At 26.9% G+C, this 27105-nt stretch overlaps 1 protein-coding gene across 2 annotated transcripts in view; it reads right to left on the bottom strand.

Moving 5' to 3' along the window:
* The window catches only part of LOC123291960 (DNA-binding protein D-ETS-4-like), a 37092-nt gene extending 10215 nt beyond the window's left edge, over positions 1-26877 (bottom strand). Inside the window, exons 1-3 of one of the 2 annotated variants that reach the window (XM_044872441.1) lie at positions 26823-26877; positions 17598-18621; positions 3344-3498 (exon numbers count right to left, since the gene is read on the bottom strand). In XM_044872441.1, coding sequence (XP_044728376.1) covers positions 3344-3498; positions 17598-18621; positions 26823-26849 — 1206 coding nt within the window. In that variant the 5' untranslated portion in view covers positions 26850-26877. Of the gene's footprint in view, positions 1-3343; positions 3499-17597; positions 18622-26491; positions 26608-26822 lie in introns of those variants that run through there. The other variant, XM_044872442.1, reaches the window with a different exon arrangement.
* Positions 26878-27105: the final 228 nt, after the last annotated feature.

Here is a 27105-nt window from a genome sequence, read left to right as displayed (position 1 = left end):
GAGAATAAAAAATTTCGAGAGTGAATATTTCATACACAGGTAAACTTCTTAAATAAATCTGTAACAACTAAATGAGATATTTTGAGATTAGACATATAATCCACTTAAGTTATGAAAATTAATTTTTTTTATTCAATTTTGCGATAAATAAATTTTTGGACGATCTAAATGTTGTTAGATTAAACAACATTTAGAAAATTTCTCCATCACTAGATGAAATTTATAGAAATCTTCTGATGATAGGCACGCCACTGGCTGTAGAAAATTATTTTTTAAAAGAAAGAAGAGAAAGTTTTCTTTATTTTATTTTTTTTTTACACATAGCAAGAAGTAAAAGACCTACTTTTTCTATTTATTTGTTTTGATATATTTTTCAACATGTATGGTTGGTATGTGCACATATTATATTTTTAAACAATTTATTTCAATTCATATTTATTTTATTATAGCTGATGATGGACATTATTAAATAATCGTATTGTAGTTGTAATAATTTTTTTTTTTTTTACGATTATGATTTTATAACATTGATTAAGATTTCTGTTTATGTTAGTTTAAGTGTTGCTGATTTATTTGATATGATTATTCTATTGGAATTTAAGTGTTTAAAAAAATTCCAATCAAAATAGGAACAAAGCGCACATAGATCTAGCAAGAACTGTTGCTAGAAAAAACCCGTTTTTACGACTTAACATTTTTTTTATATTTCTTTTGTGAGAAAATGTTATAAAGTTTTTCTAATAAATATTGACAAACTACAAAAATTTATATTAATTAGTTAATGAAAATGATCCAAATTTTTTGAAATAATATTTATAGAGTGTGAGACACCATGGTGTTTTTTAATTGATGAATACATACTTGAAATTTCGTGAACCATGTGTATATTCAAAAACAAAAATACTTAAGTACAGCATATTTGAGGTAATATAAAGCTCATCTGTGCAGTATTTTTGGCGGACAAAATCTTTTATTGTGTAATATTTATTAATGTTATCAAGTTGTCTCATTGTCCGACAAATTCCCTGCTGTTTTTGCCCGACAAAAATCGTAGAGGAAAGGTTGGTAGATTTGTCAAAAGGAAGTCACACACGAAGTTTCAAGTAAGTATGTATTCGTCAATTAAAAAAACACCGTTTCACACTAATTAATCATCTTTTTATAAGTCTTTTGTGAAAAATTCATATCAATCCTCTAAACAGTGTTTTTAACAAAAAAAAGGACAAATTTCTCATAAACCGTACAGAGAATCGATATGAATTTTTCACAAAAGATCTATACAAGCGTGATTAATTGATAAATAAAATTTTAAATTTTTGTCTAAATCATTTTCATTCCAACACTGGAAGATATTTCGATACTGTAAATGGAAAATGATACCAAAGATTTGAAATTTTATTTATCAATTAATGATCCTTTTATAACTTTGGGCAAAATTCAGATCGATTCTCTGTACGGTTTAGAAGAAATTAACTAACAAAGTCAGAGTTTTTACGAAAAAATACTTTTTATTTTTGTTTTACACAGTTCGTAATTTTGGTATAATTATATTGCTTAAAATTTGAGGAATATTGATAAAAGTTTTTTTTTTATATAAACAACTATGTTTGAAAAATGGCAGGTCGAAAACAATAGGAAATATTCATGTATTTTTTTAATATTTTTAATTCCTTGTTTACACCGTAATAACATAGTAAAAAATATAAATACTGTTTAAAAATGCGTTAATTAAGTATAAAAAACTATTTAAAATACAGAATAATTTCGAGATGTTTAAACGCAGTCTTTTGGCGCTCTCTGTTGATAACGTATTAATATGTGACCTATCAATTGGTGACAGTTCAATGTATGTAATTTACACTTTAAAGAAATGAATTTACAACAAAGAATTTACACTCGTTATCATTAAGTTTTCTAATAAAAAGTCGTAGAATAATAGAAATTAATGTAATATCATACCAAATGTAAGTAATTAATACCATACAGTATGTCAACGAATTTGACATGCCAATAATATGACGTTATGTCCGTTTTAAAATTTGAATTTCTGTTTTAGAAATTTTGAATTTCTTACACTGAATTTCCACTTTTATTAATTAATTTTAAGTAATTAAAAAGATATTAATTACTAAAATAATGGTTTAGTTGAAATGCCCAGCCAATAAAGTTACGGAAAAAAAATATTTGAACTAAATTTAAATTTCATAAATACTCCCTATTGATTGATTTCTATTATGAAATCACAAAAAACGACAACAAATTGTTTTATTTTTAAATCGATCAGAAAGTTTTAATGAGGCGATCAAGTTTAAATAATATTGATACCATTTAGTCATGCATTTAACATCTCGTGTTTGACCTCACCAAAATTGCACTTTACTATCACCTAGAAAGTATTTTTCCACAGAAACGAAAATGTGGTCTTATATGAGGGAGAGGAATCAACGTTTGGTGAATCCACTATAGAATACATATCTTCGTTGGATGATTAATCGTTTGGTTGTGTGAATAATAACGTATTTAACATAATATTCAAATAAAAATATTTTTATAAAATGCTTGTAATAATTGTAATTAGGAGAGAGAAAATAATGTATTTGATAAAGAAAAAAATAAATTATTGAGGTACAAAAGTTCATGTATTTTTAAGTGATAAATAAGTATTATAATATTTCCATTGAATTTTGATAATAAAAGTTCAAGTTTTTTTGGTAAGATTTATTTGCACAATTTTCTTATCAATAAATAAATGGACAAGTGTGTGTCAAGAAATAATCAGCCAAAATGTAGTTACATAACATGGGTCCGTAGCAGTAGTAAAGAAGAGCTCGAGCCTAACGTATAAACTTATATTTTTGAAACTATGTTCCCTATCGTTCTGATTTGATATGATTATAAAAAATTGAGTTGTGAAAGTTATCAGAAGTTAAAGCTAACAGAGATAATTTAAAGTTAGCACAATGAAATTTTTATGTTATGTCATAATATAAATATCCTGATCAAACCAAACGTGATGTACGCACATGTTGGGTTGACTACTAAATCAGAAGTATGTATTTTTTAAACATTAATTAATTCCTACACAGAAAAAACTAAAAGTAGGAGTAAAAAACTAAAATTAAATTCTTTAAATCAAGCAAGTATTTGACTTCTAAAATTAATACCTTAAATTTTCCTGGCTAACATAAAGTTCTTCATGTAAGACAGAAGGCAAATCTTTGTTTTTAATTTAAAATGAATGTGCCCAACGCTTCCAACATCAAAACTCTCTTTTATTTTCTAAATACAATTTTTTGATAGCCACTTTGAGCTCATTTAAGAAAATTATAAGAAATAAACATACCTGATGAGCTCTTTGTGTAAATTCTTCTTTTGATAAACTTGCAAGTGTTTGACCGTCCATGTTGAAATAATCAATTTGAACAGGAGGTAAATTAAATTGATCACAAGTCCATAAGAGCCACGCTTTAACATCTTCATTTGTCCATAACGTTGGATCTAAATAAATAAAAAAAGAAATATTATAATCAAGGGAATTTTTTTATATATTTTTTATTGGATCACAATTATAGTACCAATACAAAAAAGTTTAAGCGGTGAAAATAAATAATATTATAATAATTTTAATTCCCAGTTTGTCTTGCCAGTCGAAGAGCTATTGGGAAATCTACCGGGGCACCATTTAAAAATAGTGCTTTAAATCAGCAATTTCGTGGTTTTCATACAAGACCTATTATTTTCGATTTCAGTCAGTTTTAAAAGCAAAATTTATTTTTTTATATATAACAAGTAAAATTTACAGATATTAAAAACCCTGACAAATTATTCGGGTATGGAACCTAAAATTCGCACTTGAAACATAGCTAAGAATAAATTACCATTCAAACAAAACAAAAAAAAAAATCAAAATCGGTTCATCCGTTTAGAAGCTACGATACCATAGACAGGCAGTCAGGCAGAAACATATATCGGTCAAAATTATAAAAAGCTTCTTTTTGTTTTCGGGGTTAATAAAAAATAAACATTTCTAAAGTTGGATTTTGAACATCTCATACAAAAATTGAAATATACTGTAGTGGTATTCATTTTGTAACAGGTAAGTTTCTTGGTTTCCGAAGCATTTTCTGATATTTACCATGATAAATGGAATTCTGAATAAGCCTTAACTTATTTATGCCTAATAATTATTTTGTTTTTGAATTTCTGCCTTCAAATTGTTTTCATTAAACAATACTGGGGAAATATAATCAACTCACTAATTTTTAGAAAACAATAAAAATAAAATTGTTTATAGTAAGATATTTTCAGAATTTATAATGGAAATAAATATTAACTAAACATTTAACAATTTAAGAACGATAAATACAAAAGTAGAGGCGTTAATATTGCAGTGACAACTTATTCAATGGGCACTTCTAATCCGCGATTAATGGTTTGATAAAATATTGCAATAAATTTTCATTTAGAAAAAATATTACCACTAAATGGACTTTTGTTTAGAAAATCTTTAATAATTATATACCTAATAAGCATTTTTTTTTTACAATTATAATTAAAATACATACAGAAAAGGTATGCGATAAATTATTTATAAATTGTAAAAATTAAAATGGGTGCTCCGAGCTTTTTTATTATGAAGATTGTTTCATTATGTTTTATGTATTAAATCTTTCAAAATAGATTAATTTATTATTAAATTATACACGTTTTTATTGCTTTTGTATTGTTATAAAAGAAAAGAATGCCACTATTTTCCATTTTTGAACTTTAAGCTACACCCAGGTTTGTACATTTTTCAAACAAATTTAAAGTGTTTTCTTAAATTACTATCCGTTGGTGTCCACAAAAACAGTGTAAACCAAGCATGGGTAAATGTGACCTAACCAGCGACAACCTAAAATACGAGTAAGACAGACAGACAACATTTTTTTTCTACCTATCTTTTCTACTATTAGAGAAATTGAGATAGGTAGACGATTCGTATACCCGTCTCGCTTCCTCCTCTATGACTAATGCGGACTTGGATAAAGAGACATTCAATAGAGTTTATGACACACAATAAAGTTATAACAATGGTGACTTCGTCTTACAATTATTCGCCCATGCTTGATGTAAACCGACTTTCGTTTATTATTTACCTTGCCTATTAATTGTTTAATTGTATCTCGTACGGGGAAGTTCATAAGCAGATCTACATTTAAAGTAGGTAATAGTTTCTTTGTTATTAGTGGTCAATTTTTATTTTTCAATAAGCCTTCGTTCTATCGGTTTGTAAACTACATGAAATAATTCACTACTATCAATTTTCACGATTATCGGACACACTTTGCAGAGCTTGCAAAAATAATTTGTATTCAAAATATCGCATTGAAAGAATAACAAATTTCTTTATCTTCACCAAATTTTGATTGTTTTAGAACTGTGTTCCTTATTGCACGCTATTTGTTTGCTGGTTGAGAGTTAAAACCAAGAAAAACTACAACAGACACTTAAAACCGAGATCTGAGTTACCTAGATAACTAAAACGTTGTCAATCGATTCATGTTACCATGACTTTGAAGAAAATGCAAAAATCTTTTTATAACTGTCAATTTGTATTTTTTTGTGAAATTTTATGTTTTATCATCTAAAAAAATTGAGTGAGTAAAAGTTATCAGAAGTTAAAGCTAACAGAGATAATTTAAAGTAAGTACAATGTAATTTTTATGTTATGTCATATTAAATATACTGATCAAATCAAACGCAATGTACTCACATATTGGGTTGAATCTAAATCAGAAGTATGTCTTTTTTAAACTAATACTACAATTATTTTAAACAGTAAATACTAAAATACTATAAAATACAGGTTTGTTTAGTAAAATGTTACCACTTATATGCATTTGTGGACAAAGATAATCACATACATATAAGTGGTAACATCTTACTGAAGAGCCCAGTATACCTATTTAAGTTTTGACTAAATCAATCGATTAAATTGAAGAATTATATATCCCAGATAAATTTCTATGATGTCTGTTTATTCATAGTTATTATTAAACTTCAATTAAAATCAAAAATTTGAACAAATTACAAATATTCCATGAATTTGATCAGGTAAAATGCTGAATCAGAATTTTAAAAATAACATTACAATAGTTTGTGATTTCAAGTAATTAATTGATTGCTAAATAAAACGTTTTTTTCTCCATATTAAATGCAATATATTTTAGTATAAAAATAGCCTTGTATGAATTATTTCTGGTATGCATGTATGTTGTAGGGAAAAACCAAAATTTATAAATTAACATATTCTACAAGATATATTCAAAGGATATAAGTATTATAAAAAAAAATCATTTTAAATTAAAAAGATATTAAATCAAATTATAATTTTTGTAATAAATTACTTTACCTGGGAAATCGAATTTTCATGGAATTATTTATAATGTGAAAATTTAAAATCCTTTTTTTAAAACAAGAAAATTATAAAAAGCACTGATCCGGAGAGTTGATTTTTTATAAAGTTTCCACTTGTATATTTCGGAAACTGAATGGAAAAGAAGAAAAATCCTTTTTGGAAGCAATAAAAATACATCATTTTCGTTTTAATGAACCCCCAAAACAAAAAAAAAGTGGTGTTATAAGTTTGGCCGCTATGTGTGTTTGTCTATCTGTTGATAAACCGATTTTGATTTTTTTGCTTTCGTTCGAAAGGTAATTTAATGGAGAGTATTCTTAGCTATAAGTGAGTTTAGGGTATCGTACCTTAAAAAACTAAAAAATTTGCGATGATCTACAAAATCGGCTCAGTTTCTAAAGGGCTTTAAGTAAAAAGTAGTAGTTTAATGAAAAGCGTTCTAAGATATATTTCAAGTGCGAGTTTAGGGTTCCGTACCTGAAAATTAGGTAGCGTTTTTTTTCTTTAATTTTGTAAATTTCATTTGTAAATAAAAAGAAAATAAAAAAATTATACTCAAGTCGGAAATCGACAAATGGTTCACTAGATATTCAATCTAGGACTCAATTTTTTTTTTTTAGCCCAGAACACAGTTTTGTAACGTGATTTGGTTAGTAAGAGCGCGGAAATTGAGCAATAAAATATACAAAAAAGTTTCAAAAAATGAAACTTGACACAATTGGATATTGTCGACTCGATTTTCTTAATAATTTTCGGTTTAAAACTACAGAATTTTGAATTTTGTTTTTAATTTGATTTAAAGAGTAATAAAAAAAAAGTTTATTTTTCAACAATTTCACGATATTAACACTTTTAAGTAATAAAATGGAATTGTGAAATATGAAAACATTTTTATTATTCTGTTTAAAAGCAGAAATTAATACTCGTATCAATTAATTATGCCAGTCTTTAGTAAAATTTTGAAACGAAATATTTGTTTTAAAATTACACAATAGATTATTAAAAATCTGTCAATTAGTAATAAACGATGCTCCGACATCTCAGAAATATATACGTTATCGGAATTTTCGAGCATGCTTATTAGTGAATTTCACGTATATGCATCTATACGTTTGTTGTGTCTGTTAACTCTCTAGCGGTCGAAATTTAAGTCCGATTTGAATAAAATTTGGTATCAAAAAGGGTTTTCATATTAGAAAAGTCTAAGATATTTGAGAGCCCGAACGGTCTAAGGCATTAGACTCTGACCGGTCGTCTATTTAGACATAAGTTGTAGGTTCGAATCCAGGCAGCGGCAGTGTGAACAATTTAATAAATAATAACAATGAGGGCGGTAGAATTGATCACATTGTCGTCGCTTGGATAAGAACGAAGCAACCGAATCCACCCACATCAAATTGTAATTGTAAACATGTATGAAGTTAAATAAATAAAGATTAACAAATAATAATGTGGGTGGTCTCTGTTAGAGGCGTATATGTCAGAGAAACGGAGGTTAAACCCCAAGTTCGTAAATGAGAAAAATCGACAGATAAACAAGAGTGGAGGATGTGCAAATTACAAAAGTATGAATTTTTTCAAAATACATTTTTTTTTTAGTTTTTGTTCAGTTTTAAGCAAAAAAGTATGTGTGATTTTTTCTCTAGACGTTAATTTTTCGAAATAAAATCTATTTCAAAACTAAAAATACAATATTCAATTTTAAGATAAATGTGTTATTTTTTCAATCTCTGAGGGTATTCGCTTAACTAACGCAGGTTCTGCGTTATGAATTTTTTTGACCTAGAGAACACACCTCTAAAATAGTGCTGTGCAATTTTGAAATCCTCAAAAGAAAACTTTATAAGTCATATATTGTGAATAAATTTTCAGAATTTTCAAAGAACAAAACTCGATTCTGATGTAACTGCACTTTAAAACGTTAAAAAATCCTGACTGAATTGTTTGGAAAATAAAAACACACGTGTATAAAATTTTTGTGTAATGTTTTCAACAACAAAATTTTTTTTGAAACTACGCAAATTAAAATGGCATGTTGAACTCGCCCATTAAAATCATAAAATAAAAATATCATTTATTATCCTATATAATTATGATTAGCAAAACATATTTCTTTGTTTTTATATCATAATATAACAATTCAATAATCTAATTTCATTTATAAAAGTCGCATTTCGTTTTTTATTTAGAGTAATAAAATTATTGTATTTAAACTTTTTTTTTTTGTTAAATAATTTTCTACCATTAATATATTTGCTGTATGTATACATAGTACATCGTGTTTCAGAATCACAGGACACCTTTGATAAGTATTAGTTGGAACTATCAGGTGTGGTGTTGTAATGTGTATTAAATTGAAGTTGCTGACTGGGATAAACTTTTGAGTGTAGATTTAGAATTTTATAGAATTCTGAGTGTAAACCAAGGAATATGAGTATAAAAACAAGTGAAAACAAACAATTGACTGAGTTGATTGTTGAAATGCCATGTAAAGACAGTGTTGATTACTCTGTCACATTACACATACATACATGTCACAGATATATAACTGATATTCCCATATAATACATACTATACAATTTGCGCTCTAATGGGTAAAAATGTTTCAAACAAAAATTGTTAATTTTTTTATTAGGAACATTTTTTAAATTTAAACTTTTGTTCTGTCTCTAACGGTTTACAAGATCCAATTGACCTATGTTGCTCATTTAGAAATTGGCCTTACTTTTTACGTCTTAAGCACGCTATAAAAATGAAATCTCTTTTTGTATTTGAGTAATCGTGATGACAGACGGTCAGACAACCGGAAATGGACTAATTAGATGTTTTTATGAACACCATACCAAAATTTTGTTCATAGTATCAATATTTTTAAGCGTTAAAAACTTGGGACTAAACTTAGTACACCTTAGTATATTTCATATCCATGGTATAAAAATATTCTAAGAATATTTTTGCTAATAATTTTTTTTCGATAAATCTAACCATCTCTGATGCTTAGATTTAGGTAAATTATTAGGAACCGACCCAATTTATCAATATGTCGTAGGATGGGATTAAATTTTAGTTAAGTTTTTAAAAAATATGACCCATCACTCTGTATGACTGAAAAATTTCAAATCGAAATTCCTATAAATAACGAAAATATGAGAATGTCTTCATCTTAAATGCGACACACTGTATAAACTTTATGCTGGAGAATGCAAAGCTAAAATATTACCGTAAAATTCTGAAACACTCTTTGATGTAAAGTTTTATTTAATATGATAGTAATCTATAAAGATATTTTTTAGGAGTGGCGCTTCAGTTAAATAATTTATATTGTAGGTTTTTATGTATTCTAAAAGAGTTTTTTTAGTCTTTAAAGGAATATAATATTATTTATTTATACAAATGATAAAAACAAAAAAATTATTGTTTATAACTATAAATATACAGCGCATAAGGTCGATTGACGAATAATATTAATTGAAATTTGCTGAAACATTACACAAAAGAAAAAATTATGAAGCCGAGACTGCGTAAATTAACCAAATTTTGTCTCAAATATATTTAGAAATAAAATTATCACTCATTTAAAAAAAAAAAAAGAATAACTTGAAATTTGATTGGCGCTAATAAGAGTCCGATCTTATTTATATATAATTATGTGTCCTGTCGGCCACAGGAAACATATAACAATATGTTTCTAAATTTATATAAACTAGAGATGTCCGTTTACAAAAAAAGGTGAAATGTTAAATAAGTATATTAATAAGGTACCTGCGCCTAAGATGGCCCTACTTCAAAATTAGTCCACTCTCAAAATCTGATACTATAAACGTTAGAATAATCGCGTTCATGTTTGGTTAATGCCATAGATAAAACGATTTAATACTTAAGCGTTGTTTTGTTCGCCCTTCCCGGGAAAATTTCCTATAAAAGCCCACCACACGGGTTCCCGTGACTACCCACCGAAATTTTAAGCAAAAATTTTTACAGATTTTTGTTTCGTAGGTAGATTAAGTTTTACTAAGCCTAATATAATCCTCCGTACAATTATGACAAAAAAAAAGCCATTTTTACAGACTGTTAAGATTACCTTGCTTTGAGGGCATTTATAAATTACTTGATTTATATCAGGCTATGATAAGTTCCCATGCTCCTATAAAAAGGCTCTTATGCTCCTAAAAGACACTTAGTTTTCATAAATTATTTTTAAAAAAGTAAGCTTTTCAGGGCGTACGCACCTTAATCTCCAAGCTTGTTTATCATAAAAATTTCAATTTTAATACTATTGGTCGAGAAATTGTATACGCTATGATTTTGCCCGTTAATTAAACTTTCTTTGTGCAATTGTTTGCTGCTTGTATCAATTTAGATCAATAAACGCATTATCAATAATCAATTTTCAAAAAGCGTTCTATTTTAGAAAATATTATGAATTTGTCAAGGTGGCAGCTTGACCAATTATAGAAATTAATATAAATTGGCATAAAAATTAAATTCGCCTTTTTCATATCAAAATCAAAATATGTCAATTTAATATGAAATATTTTGAGTAAAATGAATTTTGAAATGTTTTCAAATTTATCATAATTATTGTGGGATATAAAAATTTGTTTTAATTTATAAATAACAAACATGGCTTACAAAATGATTTTCCGCGACATATAGAACTTAATTAACAAATAAATTAATCCATTATTTATTTTTGATCACACTTTTTGTGTTTTGTATATGTTAGTGATAAGAGAAATCATTGTAAATATATTAAATAATTTGTTTGTATATTTACAAAATAAAATAATAATAATGAATTTCTACAAGATGTCACCCACCCAATCGAAGCGAAATTTCTATGATTCTTTCGAGATTTAATAAAAGTAGATATTCTCACATGCATGGTATACAGTTATAGACTGTATGCTCCTTACGAAGGTGGGTTAATTATAAAGGAAAATAAAATTCTTCGATTCTAATGTGTTTTAGTTGTGTTTCAGGGATTTTTTTGTTTGGCGTGTATGTTAAAGAAAGTTTTTGATAAGCCAATACATTGCCACAAAAAGCACAAAGTTTGTGCAAAAAACAAAAAGGCTAGAAAATGGAGTGAAATCTTTCGAATCGATTTTTCAACCTTTTCAATAGTAACAAAATTTCTACTATTTATTTCTACGTTTTTCGTTGTCATTGGTTTTCTGTTATTTCTACGTTGTAATTGGAATCATGAAAATTGATACCTAAGAGCTGAAAATCTCGATTTTCAAAAAGTTGACAACCAAACCACAGTCAAAATATTAATTTTGGTAACCAAGCTACCACTAAGCCGACAGCAATATTCTACAATGAATCTCTCAATTAATTTTTTAAGAAATAATTTAATCTCTAGAGAATAAACGAAAGTTCGAAACATTTTTAGAAAATATAATAAAACTTGTAGTCATATACACCAATAATAAAATTATTTTATTATTTTAAATTATTTATTGTATTATATATAGTATGTACTACCAAAAACCAAATATAAATTCAATTATTTAATCTCTTTTTTGATGTATTTAAATTAAATCGACAATTTTGATGAGGACTCTCCCTATATAAATATTATTCTATTAACATTTTGATGAAATATTTTTCTTATCAAAAAATTTTCTTAATTACATTTATCAGCTAATTTTAAGAAAAATGATTAAACAGAAATATCCAGATATTATTAAATAAATATGCTTTTTTATGCTTGTTTATACTTCATGGAAAATTAACACTATTATCAAACTTTTATTAATCGTTTCAAGTGCTCTTTAATCCATTTTTTGTGATATATACTTTTATTTTTATAATTTACGTAAATTTCGTAGAAAATGTCGCGTGACAAATCAATTAGTTTTATAATTAAGTCGCGTGATTTTTATGCTCTTCAACATTTCTACCTTTTGAAACACAGAGAAACACAGAGAATAAGCTCAATTACCTGCAGCTGCGTGGAGAAAATATCCATTGTTTTTTTTGCTATTTGTAAAAATTTTAATGGTTGTTTTTTATAGTATAAGGGGGGATATGTTTAAGAATGCACCCAAATTCTCACACTTGCTTAATTTAGCTCGTATTTCGAACCGTCTGTCTTTTAAATACGGGTGGAGTAGTATGACAATTTTCCATAAATGCCAAACCACATATTTTAGAATCAATCAAAAATATGCCATAATGCCGGAACAGATTACTTAAAAAAAAATTCAAGGATTAATTAACGAACTGAAATACAGACAGAAATTTATTTTATGTGGGCGTTAACCACTCATCCATCGAATAACAAAAACAATCCGGTTAAACATAAAAATTTGAAACAAATTAATCCACAATTACGCATTTAAATATTTTAATTATTAATAATAAATAATAGTTATACAGATATTTTAAAATGTGTATAAAAACCTTGATTGGAGTTGATTATTTATTAATCAATATAATTTTTTTTTAAAAACTTTTTCATTTTGATTAAATTTAAATAAATATACAGGGTGTACCATTTTTCTACGCATAAATTCTGAAATCGTATTGCTATACCAATTTTAATTAAAAGCAAGTGAAATCAAACAATTTACTGAGTTAATTGTTAATTAATAGTCAGTGTTAATTACGGAATCGTTTGTTTATTCACATCATGTAAGTAACGAAAGATAGCCAGCCATACATACATGTCACACACACATGACTGATATTCCCATATAATACATACTATACAATATTCGAACCTAATTTGCGCCCTCATGGGTAAGCAGTGATGTTTTCGAAAAAATGTTTCAGACAAAAGTTGTTTATTATTTTATTAGAAACATTTCTTTTATTTCAATTTTTATTCTAATTTTTATCTCTAACAGTTTACAAAATGGGTTCAAGAGACCCAAGACTCAATTGACCTATGTTGCTCATTTACGAACTGGACCTCACTTTTTACGACCTGAGCACGCTGTAAATATTTCAACTTGATATCTTTTTTTGTTTTTGAGTTGTCGTGATGATAGACGAACAGACAGATGGACAGCCGGCAATGGACTAATTAGGTGATTTTTTGAACATCAATACTAAAATTTTGTACATAGCATCAATATTTTTAAGCGTTACAAACTTGGGACTAAACATAGTATACCTTGATATATTTCATATACATGGTATAATATCGTATATCTCTTTTATGAAAACTCAATTTCTAAGGAGCTACGACCAATATTAAATTTAATAGTAAAATGGAAAATTTTCATAGTTTAAAGTAATTTTTCTTCTGTGTATGCTATTAAAGTTAATGAATCTAATTATCAGACCACTCTGTATATTTGGCTTAGTAATTGTCTTGTTTTCTTAAAAACACGCGCGCTTGATTAGCCTTGATTCTTAGGCGTGGTCATTAATCTATATCAGAAAATATTATTTATATTTATTAATTAATTATATTTATTATATTATTTCTCTCCTACATAATATAATAATACAGTTTTAGATTTTTTTTCTTGTCTTTTTAGTTGTATTCTGACATATAAAATATGCTTTCAATCATAGTTTTTTCATAATTGGTTTTTTGAATTTACATGGCTGACACTTTAAAATGAAAAATTTCCTAAATGTGATTTACTAAACAAGTTTTGTATAGTTTTTTTTTTTTTGCGGATTTTTTTAAAATTATGGTTATCAAAACACATAAATTTTGCATTTTATTATTATTTAATCATTTTTAGTTGAATGGAGTCGTTTATGCATCTGATTAAAATAGTAGATCGGACGATTTTAACAACAAAAAAAAGGAATGGCCAAATACAATCTTCCTACCAAATTTCTTGAGTAAAACGAAAGAAATTTTAAGCGTAGGTGTTACAAAACACAGAGGGGTTTAGAACAAAAGGTCATAGTTTATTCTGATATGAGATGAACGTAAATGCGTATCATTATTCTTTAAAAATGTCAAACAACTTTTGTTAGAAATATTTCCCCATTATTTCAATAAATTTATTCATCGTTTATAATTGGTTTGTTACTTGATAAAGAATTACAATATCAATTTTCCTTAATCGCTTAGGTGTCTTAAACTAGCACTAAATATATTTTATTTTAATACCCTTTTATATGTGCGAATTTGTGGAATATGTGTGCTAGTTTTTAGCTAATTTTGGATAAAAGACCTTAAAAATTTTAGGGGGATCTGATTATTTAAATAAATAAATGGCTTCAAAAGTTGACATATTTAACATTCGTCATATGGGAAAATGGTACATGGATGATATGTTTTCATAGATTTCTCCAAAACTAATCGATGGAAATAAAAAATTTTTTAAATTAAAGTTAAAACCTTAATAAATTATTCAACACAAAATAAAATCCGTTGTGCTCGAATAATTAAGGAAGTATGAGCACGGTAATGGAAACACAAATACAATTTTTCGATATCTGGAGTAACTTTCAAAATATCGAAAACTGAAAATTTTGTTTAATTATTTACCTTTCAATATTTTAAACCCAAGGCAGATATCGAAAAATTCTTATTTATCGTATACATTCATGAAGTTATACAAATTGAATTGAAAATAAAGTACAAATAATTTCTCAAATAAGTCTAAGTCTGTTCTATTTTGTGTGGACTGAAATAGTCATTGTGAAATAGTGAACTTTGTGTGGACTGAAATAGTCACTGGCTTAATAGACCACTCGATTTTGAGTATATTCAAGAGAGTAGACTAAATTCTGCAAATACTATTTTTGTTTGTTAAAATTGCCTGATCTAAAATGAAAGAATAATATCTATATGTTATTTTATTAAGTGATTTCAATGCTTGGTTGGTTTTTACAGTTATTTTATATGCCCATGGGTTAGCATGTGTTGAATCGATCAAAAGAGTGTTGTAGTGTACATACTGATGTATTATACAAGTAAGATATTAGTAATTGTTCGGAATATTTCAGAGAGTAAATGAGCAATCTATTCTTAACTCAAAGCAGGGAAATAACAAAATATTTTGAATAATTTTTCACGAATGACTCCAATAAATTATTTCAATAATTTGTAAGATATTCGGGTTATTTGTGAAAATCTTTTTTAAGTTTGGACCCTTAGTTGCCATAATTCTATTTGTTGGTAAATTTCCTTATTTTATATGCGTTTTTTTTTTTCTTTATTGAATTTAATCTACTGTATCGACATTAAATAATTGTTTGATGTGAGAACTTCTTTTGGCACCTGAGCACTTATTGGGTGAACAAAAATCATAGAACTCGCATCATCGGTGTTTGTGTGTAGCCAGGCCAAAAAAAGCCAAAGGCCAGTTATTCCAAAGTTTTAAGTTTTCACTTCCGTTTTGACAGTCCCCCCCCATGACTGACTATCTTTTTTTTTTTTTTTTTTAATTACTCTAAAAAAGGTTCGTTATTCTTAAGAACTAAAAATATGAAAAATTATAGTAGATTTAAGGATTATAGTAGGCATGGGCGAATTATTTTAAGTCAAAGTCACCATTGTTATAACTTTATTGAGTGCCATAAACTTTATTGGGTGTTTCTTTATGCAAGTCCGCATTGCTCATAGAAGAGAAAGCGAGGCGGGTATACGACGTTTCTACCTATCTCAGTTTCTCTAATAGTCATGAGATAGGTTGACACTGTTAGGTTGTCGATGTCTTGCTCATGCCTGGAATATAGTAAACCCATTATAGTATATAGTATAAGTGAGTGTAATTATAGTATGGATGATAACACTGCTTTCGAGGTGAAGTTTATCTCATTTACTGGCTCAATAGTGTGATTTTCTGTGGCAATAAAGTCACGTTTTAATAATATTATCAAAATTTCAAGCCTTGAAAAACTGGTTGACACTTGCAATGAAATAATTTGCTTCACAAATTTTTAATGCAAATTAACACCAATAATCGTAACCTTTTTTAATTGAATCAGTCATAAATTAGCTGTTGAATGCCTGCATTTGAATCGATATGCAAATCAACAGCAAACATTTTTTGTTGTTAATAATTTATTGTTCGTTTTTGTTCAACACAGAATGAATAAAGTTTTATTTGCTATAAAATAGTTACTAATATACGATTCTAAAAAATTGTGTGAAACTCAATAAATTATTTTAAATTATTTGTATTTAAAATTACAATTAGATATTATTTTTGGTTTGATAATTAATTGATTCGATTAAAATAAATAAAAATGTTAGATTGAACGAATAGAAAATTCATATTATGCCGAATAATTAAATCAAAAATATTCTTCAGAGAAAATTGAGTATGATTATTATACAAAATCTATCAAAAACTATATTTTATTTCAATCAAAAAGCTTTGACTAAAAAACTTGTTTAATGCACTTTAATATCGATTAAGTTTATTTCATTTGTTTTTGGCAAACTGTCCGAAAAATATAAAAAAAACTTTTAACAAAAAGAAAACCGACTTCAAAAGAAAAAGTTTTCCAAAATAAATTAAAATGCACTAAAAAGTAAAAAAATAACGATGATATAATGTAGTTAAAATTATTGTTATTTTTGGAGTCGGTGTCAAGCTAATGTAGAAAACTGTTCTGTCAGAGTTGTTTCCTTGGCTGACACCGACTCCAAAAATAACAATAATTTTAACTACATTATATCATCGTTATTTTTTTACTTTTTAGTGCATTTTAATTTATTTTAACTTTTTCTTTTGAAGTCGATTTTCTTTTTGTTAAAAGTTTTTTTTATTTTGTGATTTTTGGTGAATCTGAAGTACACCAACTAATTTGTCACTTAAAAAAAGAATCATCGAAGTGATATTGAGTTATTTGTCCTCTTGTCGTGCATACTTAATGCAAATTTAATACTTTTATGATTTTCTCATGGACGCCGTTGTCAGAACTAGACCAAAATGAAATAATAATAATCCTAAATTTTAAAAGTATTTTAGTATGTATGTATTAAGTATACAAAAACCTAAAATTTAAAAAAAATTCAAAAGAGTTACATAAGATAATAAAAAACGCAACCACTACCGCCAGCCAGATGGCCCAAGCTCTAACTGAACGAGCAAGAAGAACAACAAATCATAAAATCAGCCATAACAAAATTCTCTCTCGAATACGGTGCGAGCTCCTATACTAGAAGTTTTCGAACGGTTTGCTAATAAACAATATTTACCCGACAAAACAGCTATTTATTCATAAAACTTAAAAAACTATTAAAAAAAACCAAATTTGGACATACCTGAAGAAATTCCCAGAACTGAACACGTATTATTCACTTCCTTTTGCATTTCTTCAAATGCTAACGATAGTACAGGCTCAATCTTTTCACGATCCAACGCATTATTACAGCACGTTGTCATCAATACATCATCTTTATCATCAACATCATCAGCGTTATTATTTATCGTATTATCGTGATGATTTTGTGAATTCATATTGATGAATTGTTGGTTATTATTTTCATTTTTCTCCATTTTAATATCAACAAAACCGGATGTAATATTTCCAAAATCGAAAGGACGTAAATTGTATTTCTTTTGAAAACTTGTATCACGTAATACTTCACGTAACAGCTGATAATCACTTGCGGATTGATCTTTGGTTTGTTGCTGGGGCACAATTTGTTGTGATGGCGTTTTTGATTGTTGCCTAGACATTTGTTGTTGTAATTGTTTAAATTCTTCTAAACTTTCATTCAAATCAATTGTATTCTCGTTTTTCACAACAATTTGTGTGGGTGTCGGTGGTGAAGACGTTAAAATTGATGGTGATACAGATTTGGGTGGATGATATACGGGTGATGAATGATTCGAATAATTCGATAATGGCGGGGAAATTGGATATGACGGTGATAAATAAATATTATTTGGTTCTTCTTTAAATGTTGATATTAATAACGGAGAATTTTGTCCACCGTATGAAGAATATGGTGGCGTTAAATATGATTTGAATTCGTCACCAAAATTTTGTAAATCGTCTTTTGATTCTAATGGGGAATTTGGATAAAATGATGTATATATTTGTGGTGGTTGTTGTTTATCTACAGTTGAATTTTGTTGTTGTTGATTTTGTGATTGTGGCGATGACTGTCCAAACATCGAAGGTGGCGAATATAATAGTGTAGATGGCGATAAAGGTAGTTCTGCGTCATTTAATGTTGCCTCTGGTGATGGAAGTAATGATAAATCAAAACTATCAGCAGCGAATACAGAGGAATAATCAAACGGTGGGGTATAGCCCGCCGAAGGCACAGTTTGTGGCATCTGTAACAAATTTGAAAAAAATAATTAATAATTGAACTCTCTGAAAATTTCGTGATATATATAGGCCCCAGGACCATTAAATGACCTTTAGATGGCGAAAAAAATTTGTGTATGTACAAAACATTTAACGTGGAGTCTAATGCGTAAGTAACTGGTACGGTGTAGTTTTTATCATATTTTAAAATCCATTTATCGTGAATAATTTTATAAGAAACTTTTAAGCAGAACAAATTATCATAATTGCCGTAAACTCTTCCGAAACAAATGCATTTATGTCTATAAGTATATTTTTTTTTAAAACTGAGATCCTTTCTCGAAATATATTATTTTTAATTCTTTAAAATATTTAATATCACTCAAATTTTTCATTTTTCTTAAAATGCATTTTTTAATTTTTCAAGTTTTTATTTCGAAAACTAAGCGTCTAGTTAAAAAATCACAAGAGTACTTTTTTGCCTAAAAGTGATCAAAAAATACAAAAATATTTTTTTTTACTGTGAATATTTACTTCAGATTTCACGCCTCACGCCTCACAGATGAATTAACTCAGAGATAAAAAAAAAACATTTTTCTTAAAATGCATTTTTTAATTTTTCAAGTTTTTATTTCGAAAACTAAGCGTCTAGTTAAAAAATCACAAGAGTACTTTTTGGCCTAAAAGTGATCAAAAAATATAAAAATATTTTTTAATTTGAAAAAATTTTGTGCTTTGCGTTAAGTGTACCTTGCAACTAGTACCTTTTTTACAGATTCGCAATTTTTGGTAAATTTTGACGTGTCTTTTCCTATCAATTGATTTTATTTGTGTCAATTAGAAACATAAAAAAAATAATGAAATTCAGGTTATTCCAATATTTTTTCCCAACAAGGATCTATGTGAATAAAACAATCACAATCATAAATGTGTCCAAAACCAGGATACTTTAATCTTTCATAAAAAAAAATTTTTTTTTAGTTTATTAATATGTACACAAATTATTAAAATTGACGTCATAATCATTTCATTGTTATTAAAATAAATATTTACTGCATTAAAATCTACTTAAAAAAAAAAACTAAATTCAAAAAAACAAAAATTTAGTATTTGAACACACGTGTGGACGCAATACGTAAAGTTGTTTATTTACAAAATTCATATTTTTGTTCATCCAGATATTTAACACATATGGCAAAATTAATTTTACACATATGAGACAGATATATGGGCTCTTTGATATGTATTTTACGTCAATAGACGTCAGAACAGTTCCAATGGGAATACAGTTTTTTTTTTTGTCATACCATATTTGTCACTTAATAAAACCATATTGTGCTGTGTTTCCTGTGAATGAACTTGATTTAATGTTTTTTATAATTTTTTTAATAATTAATTACTATTTTATAAATAGAATTAATATAGAAAAAAAATTCACATGACTTGCATTACCATACTTTTACAGACTTTAAATAAAATATAGATAATTATATTCAATTGATTTAAAAACGTTTCTCCAAAAAATGAGCTTCTTATCATCATATTGAAGCTTCGATAAATTAGGGGCCATGTTTGTGGCAGAAATCGCTAGATATTTGTATAAAGGATCTCCAGTTTTAGAATGCTCAAAAAAGCAAAGATATATTTTGAATTTTTAAAAATTTTAAAAATTATGTTTCTTATCGCACGATATTCGTTTGCTGGTTTTTAGTTTAAATCATAAAAACTGCAACAGACACCAAAAACCGACATCTAGGATACCAAGGAAACTAAAACTTTTTCAATCGATTCAGGTTGCCATGAATTTTGAGAAAATGCAAAATTATTTTACTACTGTCAATTTGTATTTTTTGTCAAAATTTTATGCTTTATCATTTAAAAACATTAAGTTGTGAAAGTTATCAGAAGTTAAAGAAAACAGAGATAATATAATGCAATTTTTATGTTATTTCATAATAAATATCCTAATCAAATTAAACGTAATGTACTCACATATTGGATTGACTACTAAATCAGAAGTATGTCTTTTTTAAACTAATACTACAATTATTTCATACAGTGAAAACAAAAAGTAGCTATCAAGTAAAATTCCTTAATCAAACAAGTATTTGACTTTTAAAATTAATACCATAAATTTTCACAAAAATATCTTGTAAATAAAAAAAGTAAGCACTAAATTTATAATGTACCAAGGTACGAAAGAAATATAGTTCCTACCGGGTGTTCCACGACAACCCTCCATCTTTTTTAAAAATTTTTTTTGGAAATTTCTTGATTTATTCATCATTATTCAATAATATTCTTTTTGTTTCTAATTAATGGCAATTCCATCTTAGAATTAAGTTCAAAATGAGTTACGGTGACTTTTTCATAAAGTAATCAATTTATCTATATACAATTATCAATATTTATATTAATATAAGTTGAGTTTTCACAAAATATTATAAACGAAAATCGAAAATAGACAAAATTTTTATTCAATAAAATTTTTTATTTATAAATAATTACAAAATGAAGCTTATACCAAGTAAATTACGTCATAATGTTATTTTTTTTCAAAAGAATATTATTAAATAATAAAAATAAACGTTTAGATACTTTTAATACATATTTATCGACAAGAAAAGAGCTATTTATTAAGTCAATAAATAAGTAATAAAATATCTATGAACGTTTTTCTTAAAGATGAGTAAGATTATATTCATTAATAAAATTATTGTGTATTTTTGTTGAATATTCTATAAATTCAGTTTATGTATGTGCGAGAAGTTGGCACTTTTTGAAATCAGTTGTCTTTGTAAAAGTCGTTCTTTATTTTTGTATAAATCACTATCCTTATTAAATCATCTACTTCAATGCACAATAACCCCAATATTAGACTGTTCATTAGCCCGAAAAATAACGCATATTAATTATTAGGAATCCTTTAAAACTCATTTCTAGCCAACTTCGATAGTAGTGTATTTTGGATGGTTCTGAATTCTCTCAAATTGGGACATAATTTCTCAAACACGATAGTTTTTTCTAAGTTGGATCAAAACTTCTTCAATTTCTTATTTACAATTTGACAGTTTATTGAAAAAATTATGTAACACACTCATTTTTAGGAAACTCAAACACCAGAAAATTATTTCTAATGCAATATACCTTAATAACACACTAAAATATCAATTCCCAACGAAGCATTATTAATCAATGTTAATGATATCGTGAAAAATATCAACTTAAATTAGCAATTATATTGTAATCAACACCAATTTAAAAAAATATAAAAAATTTTTTTATTAGTCAATTGATTTCTGTATTTATCGAATATTTCAAATAACAAAAAAATAATAATTATTTTTGATTATTTTCGAAATACTTACACACAATAATTATTTTTTAATCGATTATCGAAGTATGCGCAAATTTTATTATATTAACAAGGTAGAAGAATTGAAATGTGAAATATCTATCTCAATGGTATAACAAAAAAAAAGTGAAAACAAACAATTGACTGAGTTAATTGTTAAAATACCATGTAAAGACAGTGTTGATTACTCTATCCCATTACACACACATCATGTCACACATATATAATTGATATACCCATATTATACATACTATACAATTTGCGCTCTCACGGGTAAACAGTGATTTTTACGAAAAAATGTTTCAAGCAAAAGTTGTTAATTTTTGTATAAGAAACATTTTTTACATTTAAACTGGGTTTAAAAGATGGGTCCTACGGATCCAAGACCCAATAGACCTATCTTGCTCATTTACGAGCTTGACCTCACTTTTTACGTCCTCAGCACGCTATAAATTTCAGCTTGATATATGTTTTCGTTTTTGAGTAATCGTGATGACAGACAAACAGACAGACAACCAGAAATGTCGTTTTTGTCGTAGCATTAATATTGTTAAGCATTACAAACTTGGGACTAAACTTAATATACTATGTATATTTCATATATACATGGTATAAAAAGTATGGTACTTATAAATATGAACTTTTTACTTATTTGGATTTGTAAAAAAAGACTTTTTATGGGCACAGAATTAAAATTTGAATCATTTTCATAAGTTATCAAAGTCAATTTGAAGATTTTTTTTCTAATTATCCGTACTAGTTTTCAATTTCGATTTTTTTTTATATTGCTGTTTATACTATTTTTCCGATCAGATGCTATAAAAGTGACTCGAATATTCTTTTTACAAGAGTATAATTAATTGACGTATTCAAATTTTTTCCATAAAAATATTTATAAATAGTTACTTCTAAATTAAAAAGATATTCATATAAAATTAAATTATCAAAATAATTTATTTTCGGTGACTTAATAATATAAATAAAATTATTCTTAAATGAATATAAAGAATATAGGTTGTTGCAGAAGCCACTAAAATTTAATTTATACACGTGAAAAAAAACTTGACTCGAAAAAGATTTCTATTTAAATAATGAATTAAATTAAATTTTACCTCTTGTAAGTGGCTTTCCCTTAGAGAAAATAAGGGAATGATTGAGATGAGACAATACGGCACGAAATTAATGTTAAAAAGAAACGAAATTATTGAGATTTTTCTATCGGGTTTTGCGATACGAGATTTCTAATTAATTTAATTTCTTGAAAAATTTAATTTACTCGTGCAGCCCTTGCCCTTTTATTCTGTTGGCTTTAACTCTCTCCGGGAATGAATCTTTTACACAACTACTTTGGGAATAATATTTCTTAAGGTATTTTCAGCATGAAAGCACTTGTCAACATATTTGGCCTATTTTTCACAGGCTTAGCATAATGCCAGCTGTGAGATCCCCAAATTGCAAAATTTTTGGTCGTTCACGACATAATCAGCTGCAAAGTGCGCGATTTCGAGAGTCAAAGCATGTTAAACTCACTTCTTCCTTCTAGGTATTTATTACTATATTAAAAAATTCTCTCAATAGAATTGAAAAAAAGTAGAAGAGTTGAAATGAATGTTTAAAAAAAATAAAATTGAGAACTTAGGAAACGAAAATTTCTGAAACTTTGGGACTTAAGTAAGGCCTATTCATAGCCTGTGAAAAAAATGCGTTAAATTCTGTCTAATAGTTGGCTTTCCTCTAGTTTTGGCATAGGAACTGTAAAGACCATGCTGGAAAAAACCTTAAGATATTATAGGTTGATCAAGAATTGTGTATTGAGCGGTTTAGCTTAAATTTCACTAAATAATAGTATACAGAAGTAAGAAGCTCTAGCTAGACTGTAATCACTGATAAATGCATTTTCGATACGCTGCATATTAATAGATTGCGTCTTAAAAAACAAACCATCCTTTATAATATAAAGAATAACATTGAACTAACTGTGTGTAATGGTTCATTGATATATCATTAAATTATTATAAATAATGATAGATAATTAAGTATTAAAATGTTTGTTTTAAGTCATATTTATTTATAGATATTATATTATTATTAAATTATATGATGTTGTTTAAAATTATATATCCATACTGTAAACGTTTGAAATGTAACAAAAAAATTTATAAATTTATAACTAGATCCATTTAGTTTTTTGTGTGTGTTCTGATTTTTTCTTCTTCTTTTGCTCACGTTTATTACCTCTATACATGTAATTAGAGCGAGTTTTGCTGGATTCTGTTATAAAGAGAGTATAAACTTTCAAAATTCCTAAATATACAAAGAGGAAGATATAGGTTAGTGACGTCAATGTGCTATATAACCATAAAGATACATATAAAACTTTGTTTTGCTAAAAAGAGATGGGTAACAATCTTTGAATGTTTATAACTTCTTCATTTTTTTATCAATCTTAATTTAACTTTCAAATTTTGTCATGGTATCGATTCTAGATTCCATGTATAGACTTTCACGAAAAGATTATGGTCAATTTAATCGTTCTAGTAAGCGAACAATTCGCATCACTGTGCAAATGTTCGAGGAAACTGTAAGTATTGCAAATAAGGTAAGGCGTTTTCATCAGCGTAGCATTCGTTTAGCCAAGAATACGCTAATGAATTTCTTTTTAGGGAGTTTTAGACGATAGGTAAAATAACTACCCGAAGCTTGAGAAAAATCATAGAAAATTACCTCAAACGAATAGATATAATATTACATTTAATAAAAAACTAAAGTTAGAATTAGGAAACTCAAGATTATTCTTTATAAAGTTGTTATATTTTTTGTTAGCTAATATAAAGGATAAGAGCTTCTGTCAGGTAGTATGCCATTAAAAGCTTCGAAACGACATTAAAAGCCGCGAGGAAAGACGAGCCGCGATGGTCTCTTGTATCAATTTGTAAAAGGGTCTCGTCTTGCGCTTTGTATTTGAGCACTCTAAATTTAAGAACACTGAAACATATTAGGTAAGAATAACTGTCCCTCTCAATTCATTTATCTTCATAGCAAAGTTTTTTATCTTTTTTTCTCGTAACTTGCGCCATCACGAATGAGAATGGAAGGTAAGAAATATAAAAATTGGGGGCATCGCCTCGTGAAACAAAACTCGGTGGAAGCGTCATGAAGAATTCATAAAAATGAAAAGTTTTACATTTACATCTAAATTTGCATACAATAGTTTTCTCTGTCACCTAATTTTAGGGGTTCTGAATTCTCAAACCGTCATGAACAGAATCTGTATATGGAAGTTTTATGGTTGTTTACGTCAATTTTTTTTGGATATCTCTTTATCATATTGTAATTATATAATATTATAATTATTACTTGCAAAAATATGTAATTTATAACAAAACGATTTAAAATTTAACTCGTGTGTTTAGATCCAATTCGCTGAGCAAATATTTAAGAAGATTGAATTTCGATAATAAATCGAACAAAAAAATTGGATTATCGTCTATCGAATGTCAGAATACAATTCCGTTCAAGATTGTATGTATAAATCGATTATAAATTGAAAAATGGCATATTAGCACAACCAGCTGCAGGGTATTCAACTCAAATCCATGTACCTAAATACTAGTCGTATAATAAATTAATTAAAATCTTTGATAGCTTTTGAAATCAGGGATTTTTGTAAGTATAAAATCTTCTGCTTCACATTAAATTAGGACTATTTAAATTTCAGTGAATGTATACACTTTTAGTCAATTAGTTTCAATATTTTGCTTAATAGAAAACGTTTCAAAACTAAAATTGCTATACTAATTTTCAATACCGTCATATTTTCCATCAGGAAGCTAGGAAGCTAATTTCAGTTGTAACAATATTTAGTCTTCATTTAATTTTCTATCCGGCATCGATGCGTTTCGTAAACAGAGATAAAACCCTTTTTTTTTTTTAGATAATAAACACCACAAAGATCTCAAGATATCCAGCAAAGTGTCTGCAAAATGCCGCGTTATTTAAATACCAAATAATTTGATTTATCAATTAAACCTAAAGTTTGAGGTAAATTTGTAGGTAGCGTTGGGAAGTGTAAAATTTAGATGATTTGAAACGAAATGCTTAATCAACAAATATTAGATTTATGATTTTTTGGTCAAATCTTCGTAGAATCTAAATCTTAGGTACTAATATTTTTATTTGAATCGAAACAAATAAAATTTTTTTACGAGTTAATAAATCAGTCTATGCATGAAAATAATAGATTAAAAAATTGATTGTTTAAAACCTTAACTTTATTAATTAAATTTTATTTGCGAATCAATAACGAATCGAACACAATGTTTTCAATACTATAAAAATACTATCGTTAATTAGCATGTTAGATTTTCATGGAACTAAGTTGCTATATTGCACCGTTATACTCAATTCTCCATAAAAAACTCGTATAGTAAAATAATTATATAAAATACAATTTAAAATATCGTTTTTCAAAAATAAGAAGTATCGGATAATTTTAATTAAATTTTTTTTCTTTATATTTGTTAGTTTTGATTTGTACAAACCTTTAACGTTCATTATCAACCAATCAAATAAAGTCAAATAAAATTCGTTTCACTTAATTAAAAAAAAATTACATTTCAACACAAATATACTTTATATATATGTACTCTGAATTATCACTTGATAAAAATAAATAAAATAAAAAATAAATTTTAAAAAACAACACTTAAAACTCTCACTGATTTAATGAAAATATAATATTTTTAATAAATTGTAATCAAAAATAAAAATAAATCGCGCGCCAACATCAAAAATTCACCACTCACCAACAACCTAAACTAATTATATATTAAATAATTTCATATATATATTACTTATATTTATTTTATTTACCGTGAATCTTCGCAAGTACGAGCCCATTCACCATCATCAGAAAATTTTCTGTAAGTACGTCTGTGTGCACCAACCATTCACGGTAAAAAGTATAATGAATACAGAATTGGATAATGGCTTCCTTGTTCCATTTGTACAATATATCAATTTAACTATCCTTTACTGAAATCACCTTGATTATTATAAATATAAGTTTATTTATTATTATTTCTTCTTTGTTTAATGTTTATAAATTATTATTTAACTATCTTTTAATACGATTTTTTCTTTGTTTTTCTTGTAT

This window comes from Chrysoperla carnea, chromosome 2, assembly GCF_905475395.1.
Source record: "Chrysoperla carnea chromosome 2, inChrCarn1.1, whole genome shotgun sequence".
Classification (NCBI taxonomy): Eukaryota; Metazoa; Arthropoda; class Insecta; order Neuroptera; family Chrysopidae; genus Chrysoperla; species Chrysoperla carnea.
This window is presented reverse-complemented; position numbering and strand designations above follow the sequence as displayed.